General features: G+C 39.9%; 1 protein-coding gene across 6 annotated transcripts in view; it reads left to right on the top strand.

The window, feature by feature from the left end:
* The first annotated feature begins 1,312 nt into the window (after positions 1 to 1,312).
* Positions 1,313 to 11,315, top strand: part of akap9 (A kinase (PRKA) anchor protein 9) — a 160,832-nt gene continuing 150,829 nt past the window's right edge. For all 6 annotated transcript variants that reach the window (XM_024441461.2, XM_024441459.2, XM_024441460.2 and 3 more), the window contains exon 1: positions 1,313 to 1,574. In XM_024441461.2, the coding sequence (XP_024297229.2) occupies positions 1,527 to 1,574 (48 nt within the window). In that variant the 5' untranslated portion in view covers positions 1,313 to 1,526. The remainder of the gene's footprint in view (positions 1,575 to 11,315) is intronic.

The raw sequence follows: 11,315 nt of genomic DNA, 5'->3' as shown, positions 1-11,315 counted from the left end.
CACAGGAAGCTGCTGGGGGGAGAACGACTCATAATAATGTCTGGAACAGCATAAATGGATTCACTAATTCCGCTCCAGCCATTACCACGAGCCTGTCCTCCCCAATTAAGGTTCTGCCAACCTCCTATGCTATAGCTGCCCCTGGATTGGTCTCTCTGATAATGGCTTTTAGCAGGATTGTGATCCTCAAGACTAAGTCAATAGGGAAATAGATATTGACCAACAGTAATGTACCAAAGCCTATTTTCAGGCTCTTCTCAGCCCTCGTTGTTTCTTTCAAGACGAACTGGAAACAAACAACCTCTACCAAAACAACCGAACTCCTATATTTTAAATGTCTATGTGGACTCTATGAAAACTGCCACTGTGTTGACATATTCTAGATCAGTTTCCTGATCCATTTGTTGATGCCCTGCAATCGTGGTGGTGCTTGGGTTACTGTGCCACTGACATAGTACTCCTCAGGACCATCCATTATTAAAAGCCTAAAACTTTCAGATGGGCAGCAGGTCTTGCTGAAGGTGCTGCACAAACAACACAAGTTCACAGGTGGGATCTGAGCTAAGGATGTCAAAGAGAAGATGGGTGGAATTCAAGATCTGCCAGACCATAAGCTGCACAGCTCCGATCAGTCGAAGACACAGACCCCCTTCTCCTGCTGCTGCCGGTATGTAGGTGTCACTGTCTGTGTAGAAGCTTTAAAGGTTTGATGTTTCTTTTCTGTGAGCTTTCTTGACCTAAATCACATTTTCAACGCTGATTATCAGGGTCTGCATGGTTTTCCAGCGCAATGGAGAATCCAGAGAATGCTCCTAAATGCTATAAGTGGTATAATTTGTGATGAGGTTGGGTTGGAAGCATTGACTGTAAATGTCAGATGGACATATTCTATGATTATGTGCAAATTGTGCTCTCATTTATTATTAGTTTTCATACCAAAATTGCAAAAATAATCATTTGGAGAGACCACTATAAATTCGTCATGATATTATTATTAGAGTACGAAAACTTTATTTTAAAAAAACCTCTAAACTCAGTTTGAACAATATTGTGAATGTTTTAGATCTGTTCTTAACTGGGCAGTGTGAAATTAATCACGATTAGCAATTGTACAACACAGTGACCTTGTTTGCACCTCCACAGAAATGATTTTGATTTACTCACGCATATGATTTCAATCAATGTATATTTCATTTGTATACAGTATGTTTCCCTCTGTAATTTGTTTTAATCAAATGACACGTTTTGACATTTCCTGCAGTACGATCCTAAAGGGGCGTAGCAGCAGAAAACAGCCACCTACGTGACGTCAACGCAATCGTGTTTACGTGGATAACATGGCGGCGGAGATGTGGTTGTAGCAAGGACTATGTCTTCTCCTAATGCAAGCCTGTCGCAGTGATATGAAACCATTACTAAACAAAGTGAATGTCAACAAACAGAAACTTTCCCCACAGACTCTGGGCTAATTCGCTAACTCTTCGCATGAAGCCCTTTTCCTCTTTTCTCAGCTACATACAACGGTAATGGAAGACGAAGAGAGGCAAAAGAAGCTCGAGGCCGGCAAGGCAAAGGTATGATAGCCTACTACTAGCTATCTAGTCGAGGTCAATTATTTATTTGCGTTTCAAAGTTTCTGTTAGTCTGGCTTGGGAACCACATTCATTGCTGCACGTGGTTCCCGTTATACATGGGCTTACATCGTTTTATTTAGAGCTGTTTCGGGAGCCCCTTCCGTGTTCCCCTCCCTGTCAGCTGTCACGACTAGAAAACATGCACCCCCATGGCATGGATGACAGCCCGGGGGTTTTAGGTGTCTGTTAGCCAGCTAGCAAGACTTCCTTTGTCATGTGAAGTTCCATTGGTATCTCATAAAAACGTGCTGTTTCCTCTTAAAATGTAGCTACCAGTTTTGAAGAGAAGTATTAATTTGAACTTGGATAGTTAGCGAACCAATTCATCCTTTCCTGACAACGTCAGGCTTGATTAACACCACGTGATTGAAATATTGAGATTCTTGTGTGACAGGTTCAGGACATGCCCCTAGTTAGCTTGAGCAAACTCACATGTTCCATACGTCACGGATTCTTGGTTTCCTTTTTTTTTTTGCACGCTAACGTTACTGTAACCACCAGTGCTACAAATGAGGTCATAACAACCCTGCTGAATGATATGAAAAAAAAGGTGCCAACTGCTTATCTCATGCAGAAGGCGAGGTCACACAAGCTCTGCTCTCCATGAAATCAATCAAGCTTTGCAATGCAACATATGCTCACCTCACATACTATTTCAATGTATGATTTATTTTAATCAGAATTGAATACAATTTCGAAATATCCGGTGAACAGGCACAATAGCCTACTTTATGATGATACGATAACCCACCCTTATAGTTAACTGAGAAGGATGATGATAGTGTAAAAATAGAATAGTCACTTCCCTGCTAGAGTCCCAAAAATATATAAAAGGGTGCTTGTAGGCAGATGGAAAGAAAGTAGACTGGACTGTTAATGCAGGTTAGCCTCTACAAATCCGAGAGTGGAAGACTCCTCCCTCTTACATGTAGGCTCACTTTTTGTGAACAGTCAAGTCACAAGTCAGACTATTGAATAAACTTCATTTGAACATACTTCACCTGTTGTCTGCTGATTTTGTCCATATGTAGGAGGTAATCTGAGACAATATCCACAGAGTAGTGTTATTAACACAACTTTCTGTACGCTGGTCTGTATGTCGGTTTGTATTTTCAATTCTGACATAATACGCACGAGATTTGCATATGTCAACAATGGCAGAGTTTAACTGAAGCACAGACCAAATTTTGTCCCATGCAATGGGCTAGCAAATTTCACAAGCCCTTTCAGCTGATTGCGAGGTAACGTGCTTTGGTCAACAATATTCGGCTATTTGTTTACATATTGTGCATCACGTGAAATTCATCGGGAGATGGAAAATACAAGGAACAGAACTGACCAGCACTGCAAAAAAGTTGAGTAAACAACACTTTCCTGTGGTTACCCTATCTCTACTTCCTACTGCCAAAGGACCAACATCATGGACAATTGGTAATGTGCATTTAAAAATGATTGTATTCAACCTTCTGGCTTGTAGAGACTATTGCATTATTTTTACAGTGTCTTCTTTCAGACTGATATCCATGGAGAAAGCATGGTAACAGTCGAATGTTTAGACAAACTGAAAGTCCTTTCAGAATTTGAGGTTACCGACCTTTGCAGTGTCATTCCCCTGCCTTAGTCCCTTAACGAGCTTACGCCCTAATTAAGTTTATTTTGAGTCATGAATCTATCTATTTTGAGCCAGCATTATTCATTCAGTATTTGAAGGCTAGATCTATTGAAAGGGAAAACACTTTTTGTGTCACCACACCTGAAACTATTTTGGAACGTGCAAATTTAAACTAGACTGTCTCAATAATCAACTAGCAAGGCTATATTTAAATGCTCAGTAACGATAGCAGTAAGGCACCACTACATCGCAGTGTTGAGGCGCCACTACAGCCTGGGGTTCGATCCCAGGCTGTCACAACTGACCATGACTGGGAGCCCCATAGGGGGGTGCACAATTGGGCCAGCGCCGTCCGGGTTAAGGGAGGGTTTGGCCAGAGGGGGGCTTTCCTTGGCTCATCATGCTCTAGCGACTCCTTGTGAACGATGTTTCCCCTGACTCATTGGTGCGGCTGACTTACGGGTTAAGCGAGCAGTCTCTTAAGAAGTAGGCGGCCAGGCGTTTGGAGGACGAATGTCTCGACCTTTGCCTCTCCCAAGCACATTGAAGTTGCAGCGATGAGACAAGGTTGTAACTAGCAATGGGAGAAAATATGTTAAACTACTTAATGAAATAAGAAATGCTTCAGAGTGGTTGCAAAAGTATAGGTCTAGGCCATCTAGGAGTCAAAAAAATGTAATGATTCTATGGGAGATTCTCAATTGGGTAAAGTCCGTCCTCTCCTCGACTCCTTTGTCCTCCTCTGATTGTGGGGACTTAGCAGGCCCCACAATCAGATTGAATGATTTTCTATGGAAAGGGGGGCATTGCTACTAATGTTAGCGCTATCTGTTCCCATAGACTTTCAATGCAGATAGGCTGGGTAGTGTAGTATTCCAGTATAGAGCTACTGTAGTGTTTTGCTACTGTAGAAATTGTTCAGGCTCCTGTTGGTTCTGTTGAGTAATTGAGACTCTATTTAAAAGCGTGTCTCAGCAGAAATATATAATTGTTTACATTAAAAAAAAAAAATCTAAATGAATATAGGGAAAGCACTAAACTCCAAGACCTTGAATTCCATCAAATCAAAATTTATGCTAATCAACCTAAGTAGAGGCTCAAATATCTTCCATATTCTTGAGTGCGTGATCTTCAATCAAGCAGGATGTTTTCCTTTTGCGTGCCATCATTTAATCTGTGAATGCGCACACAACTTTGCATCTGGAAATTGCGACATGGAAACAAGCATCACCACTCAACACTTAATTGCTATGATACATATAGTACTAGGCTTATAAGTCTTTCAAAGACACTCGCCAATATGAGACATTAGTAGACCCAGACCTAGCCTTTTAGGTTATTGATGACAGAGGTACCCAGCATAACCTGCTTGATTAAGGATAATCCCCTGTCAGGACACAGGCCATGGCTTGACCTCACTCATCTAACTATAGGCTATATTATAGAACAAAACATCTTAAGTGTTGAAAGAAACATAGCTTATCTTAAACTTTGATTGTTTTTTATCTTTCATAGAGCTCTCCCCCAGCTCCGATTCTCTGCTATATTAACGTTAAAAGAGGACTGCTAGGTTGATTTGGAATTTGATGGACCAGGGGTAAGAAAGACTGAAAATGGTTTTGTATTAGCTATATTGAAATCAGTTAATCTGCACATAGCCACTAGTTGAATGATTCCTCAACAACAACAACAATAACAAAAAATTATTTTCACAATATATAATCCGTAGGAGGGTCCTTTTGGTGGAAGGATTTTGACACATTTGTATCTTAATAAATAGTTGAAGTTGGAATATTTGCAACATTCTGGCTTTACGCAGGCCTCCTTTAAGACTATAATGTTTCTTCTGTAGGTGCTACAAAGCAATAATTGGTGTGATATGAAGCTTTACTGCTTGCTCTGTATTATGAGTAGTATTTTGATATGACATTTTATACAATAAAATGGCCAACGTCCATAAAGATGGCAGAGTACAGATAATTGTTTTAGCACTATCCACATTTTTTTAAATGACATGGTTCAATGCACCAATAAATCAGCACAATCTACTTTCTCAGTTTTTCAAATTGCTGACATCTTCGAGCTAGAATTGTGATTATGCTAATGCCGATACAAAAAGTAATGTAGAGCAATTTACAATCTGGCGAATTTAGCAAACGAAGGATTTGTGGTAGCCATCTTTATGCACGTTTGCCATTGGCAATGTAACAAATCACCAGCAGAGGAAAAACATTTTGAATCCATTTTACATTTTAATTTTATTAATTTAGCCGATGCTCTTATCCAGAGCAATTTACAGTTAGTGCATTCATCTTAAGATAGCTAGTTGGGACCACCACATGTCACATTTACTCTGTTGGTAGCCTAATGCTTACAAATTTGTTTTAATAACTTTGTTCATTAAACAGACAATACACACCTACCCGATCAGTAAACACACATGTACTTTATAGTAAGAATATAACTGAATAAAATACAAATAATATTGTTCCCACACAACTTGTCACAGGAAAGTGTGGAACCACTGTCATATATAAAAATAAAGTCATATTTTGAAACAGAGCCCAAGCACATACACACGCGTACAGACCAGACACACTAACACACACATTATTCTTTAGTTGTATTGTTTGTATTTTTGTTTTGTATTGTTTGTACAGTATATAGTTGTATTTTAAAATTGTGACTGTCCTTGTGTATCAGTGTTTTTCTTACTTGTTTTGTGTTTTTTGTGAACCCAGGAAGAGTATTTACTGCTTCTGCAAAAGCTAATGGGGATCCAAATATACAAATCCAAGCTCATGCTTTTTTGATCCACGTTTCGTCTTTCCCTACCCTCTCTAGTTTGTTAGGGAGCAGCCGTAGTGTTTTCAGCATGATACCGATAGAAAATACAAATCCTATTTTCACAAGCATGTCTCTCTCTTGTTCATATATCACATCCTCTGCAGACTTTTGTAGTTGCCGATACGAGATTGGGCAAAATAATAGGCCTACACTTGATTTATGCTACATTATTGCATGCTAAATGTTTCTGATCAGTGATAAATGAGCAAACAATAGATTAGCTTATACCACCTCCACTTATTTGCCCAGTCAGAAACCAATTAACCAAATAGCCTATACAGACAGATTCAGTGAAACAAATTCACATTGATTGATTATCAGACAAGTCAGTGAATTCACAGGCTCTTGGTTGGGAGTAGCCCTAGGCTACCAAGCAACTGCGAGTGAAGAGTAAAATAATCCACTTGTTAAACTACATAACATGCTGGCACAATTTTCTAATACATGAGCCAACTAGACAAGATGATCATGAGCAGCACTCCCCTGAACTTAGCTAACGTTTCCCCAACCTAATTGTAGCCTAACCAATATCTAAACGGAGATTCAGTGAAAACTCAAATCTGACCTTATTGATTTATCAAGACGAATCCCCACCCTTGTCTCAAAGCAGCGCGATGGCACTGTCCCAATTAAAACAGTGCTGAAATGATCAAGTTTACCACTTGCGGGTAGGCTATTGCTTCAAATTTATTACAAGGATTGGGTGACTTTGGGAGATTCAGTAAGCAACAATTTGCCTAACCTTTCAGACATAAAGAAAAGGTGGAAAATGTTAACATTATGGTAAAGTTGGCAGAAAAACATCTTGATATGAAAGGCATATAGGTCATAAGGTGGCTTTGAATTTGCAATAACCCCCTAACCTTTTCAGATATATGAAAAAGCTGGTATAAAAAAGCAGGCATGGTAAATTAGTGCGATTTTGGTCTGTGTATGAAAATAATAATACAGTGGTTTCTTTACCAATGCTATCCCTCACAGTTATGTTGTCTCACCTGAAGGAATTTGACCTCCATTGACTTCAATAGAAATGTTTTGAAGTTGGCTTCCATGGTGGCTGTTACAGGTTCCTCTGCACCCCGCCATCAACATTTTGTTTTTAGGGAAAACATTGCCAGTGCCTTACTTTTCCTATTTCCCATTCACCCAGGTGGCTTTATCAAACCTCATGTATTTTACTGAGCATATAGCCTAGCGTTGTAGTGTATTCCATTCCATCTTTCTGCACCTTCAACAATAACAGCCAGGTCAGTATGCATTTGATTTAAAGTGTGTACTTTTCACAAATGAAACAGCATGAACATCCTACAGTCAAGTCAAACCCTCTGCTCCATGGTGTTGTAATTGTGCCTCAATAGCTTCTCCTTTTACCATTTTTTTGCGCGTCCTAATATTATGCTAAATATTTAAAGGACTGGAGCCATCATGTAGTACGTTTGTGGCTGAGGAGAATCATAAAACCCACCATGTTCTCTGGAGCACAGAGGCCCAAAAGGCTCTCGCTTAAATAATACAGAGGAGCCTCCCAACAGTCTGCAATGGATGTCTCATTTATTTTATTTCAATTGCAATACTGGCCTTTTTAGATCATTGACATGTTTTATTTTTCGCCCCTATTAGATTTTGCTGCCTGTAGCCTATGCTTTTTTTGATGGTGTCGGAATCACTGTGTCATGACTGTGTTGATATGCCGACTTTTGATTGTCGCAGCACCAGTCAAGATGGCTGTCAGGCATTGTGCCAGCAACAGCAAGTGGCTTTCCTTGTCACGACACTAATAGTGCTTTAGAACTCTGACACAGCCCATTTCACTGATCACGGAAATGGAGTTTAGGGCTAGTTGATTTTATTCATCAGGGATTTTTCTGCCATTGAAATCCTTGGGTGGGCCGCCTAAGCGTTTTTTTTTTTGCATGTCCTAATTCCAAACTGTGCAAAAAATATATATATACACTACCGTTCAAAAGTTTGGGGTCACTTAAAAATGTTCTTGTTTTTCAAAGAGAAGCAAAAAAAAAAAGTCCATTAAAATAACATCAAACTGATCAGAAATACAATGTAGACATTGTTAATGTCGTAAATGACTATTGGAGCTGGAAACGGCTGGCTTTTAATTGAATTTCTAAACTCATCCAAAAAAAACACCCTCTCACTGTCAACTGCGTTTATTTAAAGTAGACTTAACATGTGTAAATATTTGTATGAACATAAGATTCAACAACCGAGACATAAATTGAACAAAGTTCCACAGACGTGACTAATAGAAATGGAGTAATGTGTCCTTGAGCAAAGGGGGGTCTAAATCAAAAATAACAGTCAGTATATGGAGTGGTCACCAGCTGCATTAAGTACTGCAGCAACTCCTCATGGACTGCACCAGATTTGCCAGTTCTTGCTGTGAAATGTTACCCCAGTCTTCCACCAAGGCACCTGCAAGTTCCCAGACATTTCTGAGGGGAATGGCCCTAGCCCTCACCCTCCGATCCAACAGGTCCCAGACGTGCTCAATGGGATTGAGATCCGGGCTCTTCGCTGACCATGGCAGAACACTGACATTCCTGTCTTGCAGGAAATCATGCACAGAACGAGCAGTATGGCTGGTGGCATTGTCATGCTGGAGGGTCATGTCAGGATGATCCTGCAGGAAGGGTACCACTTGAGGGAGGAGGATGTCTTCCCTGTAATGCACAGTGTTGAGATTGCCTGCAATAACAGCAAGCTCAGTCCGATGATGCTGTGACACGCCGCCCCAGACCATGACAGACCCTCCACCTCCAAACTGATCCCGCTCTAGAGTACAGGCCTCGGTGTATTGCTCATTCCTTTGATGATAAACGCAAATCCGACCATCACCCCTGGTGAGACAACCTCGACTCGTCAGTGAAGAGCACTTTTTGCCAGTCCTGTCTGGTCCAGCGACGGTGGGTTTGTGACCATAGGCGACGTTGTTGCCGGTGATGTCTGGTGAGAAACTGCCTTACAACAGGCCTACAAGCCCTCAGTCCAGCCTCTCTCAGCCTATTGCAGACAGTCTGAGTACTGATGGAGGGATTGTGTGTTCCTGGTGTAACTCAGGCAGTTGTTGACGCCGTCCTGTACCTGTCCCGCAGGTGTGATGTTCGGATGTACCAATCCTGTGCAGGTGTTGTTACACGTGGTCTGCCACTGCGAGGACGATCAGCTGTCCGTCTTGTCTCCGTGTAGCGCTGTCTTAGGTGTCTCACAGTATGGACATTGCAATTTATTGCCCTGGCCACATCTGCAGTCCTCATGTCTCCTTGCAGCACGTTCACGCAGATGATCAGGGAACCTGGGTATCTTTCTTTTGGTGTTTTTCAGAGTCAGTAGAAAGGCCTCTGTTTAGTGTCCTAAGTTTTCATAATTGTGACCTTAATTATCTACTGTCTGTAAGCTGTTGGTGTCTGAAAGACTGTTCCACAGGTGTATGTTCATTAATTGTTTATGGTTCATTGAACAAGCATGGCAAACGGTGTTTAAACCCTTTACAATGAAGATCTATGAAGTTATTTGGACTTTTAAGAATTATCTTTGAAAGACAGGGTCCTAAAAAATACGTTTTTTGTTGTTGCTAAGTTTACATAGGCGTTCAGAGGCCCATTATCAGCAACCATCACTCCTGTGTTCCAATGGCACCTTGTGTTAGCTAATCCAAGTTTATCATTTTAAAAGGCTAATTGATCATTAGAAAACCCTTTTGCAATTATGTTAGCACAGCTGAAAACTGTGGTGCTGATTGAAGAAACAATAAAACTGGCCTCCTTTGTACTAGTGGAGTATCTGGAGCATCAGCATTTGTGTGTTCGATTACAGGCTCAAAATGGCCAGAAACAAAGAGTTTCTTCTGAAACTCGTCAGTCTATTCTTGTTCTGAGAAATTAAGGCAATTCAATGCGAGAAACTGCCAAGGAACTGAAGATCTCGTACAACACTGTGAACTGCTCCCTTCACAGTACAGCATAATTGCAAAAGCCTTTTTTTAAATGATCAACTTGGATTAGCTAACACAACGTGCCATTGGAACACAGGAGTGATGGTTGCTAATAATGGGCCTATGTAGCTCCAATAGTCATTTACAACATTAACAATGTCCACACTGTATTTCTGATCAATTTGATGTAATTTTAAAGGACAACATTAGCTTTTCTTTCAAAAACAACATTTTAAAGTTGACCCAAAAAACAGGGACATTTTTAAGTTACCCCAAACTTTTGAATGGTAGTGTATATATTTTCCGTGTTGGAAAAATGCTTTTAAATGACTACAACCATATATAAAGTACATAGAAAATACCTAATATATATTGTTTAAAGCTGCAATATGTCACTTTTTGGATGACTTGATCAAATTCACATAGAAATGAGTTATAGATCTGTCACTCATTAAATGCAAGTGTAAGTGGTAGATCTGTTTTATGGGCACTAATTCTATGTCTCCCGTTCTTAAATTTTGTTTTTGCATCTTACTTTTGAGTTTTGTACACCTGTTTCAATCAGCTGAAAATACAATATTTTTAGAAATTGAAAATATATTTTACAACTGTTTAGATGTTACTGTAACTCTCTACACTATACATTGTTTTTTTGTCACAAACTGAAATTAGTTCCAACTATTAGAATTTCAGCATCCATCAATAGACAGCGCGATTTCAGCAAATTGCACTTTTAATAATATTATCTTTGAGAATTTACAATCACCAAAATAAAAGCTAGACAGGGAGAACCCCCCGCCCAAATGAACACAGCATTAGCCTTGGCAAAATGCATAGAATTGCATGAAATTTTCTTTCAAACTGCAACATTGTCTCTTAGCTCCATGGAGAAATTTTTTTAATTGCAGGAAATTTGATGAAAAATGCAAAAATGTCTCCACTCTACCAAGATAGGGGCCTCTAAACACCTACCACTTAAGCTCCTTTCAGCAAGATCCTTAAAGTAATAGACCTATCTTTACTTTATGGGTGTATGACATTTTTTCTGCTCTTGGAGGTGGCACTTTGAATCAATCCTGCAATTCCTATAGTAAAACTGTCTGCTACTTCCGACTCGCAAGCAATTACAAGTTTGAATCAAGTTTTAATACCCCGTATGGTGGTCACACTCTGTTTAGTCCATATTGAGCGTACGTTCGGAGCCTTTGGGTAATTAATCAGTCTTGACTCTGCTAATGACTCCATTTCGGTCTAAAGCTATCTTGTGTAATGG

This window comes from Oncorhynchus tshawytscha, linkage group LG13, assembly GCF_018296145.1.
Source record: "Oncorhynchus tshawytscha isolate Ot180627B linkage group LG13, Otsh_v2.0, whole genome shotgun sequence".
NCBI classification, from domain to species: Eukaryota; Metazoa; Chordata; class Actinopteri; order Salmoniformes; family Salmonidae; genus Oncorhynchus; species Oncorhynchus tshawytscha.
This window is presented reverse-complemented; position numbering and strand designations above follow the sequence as displayed.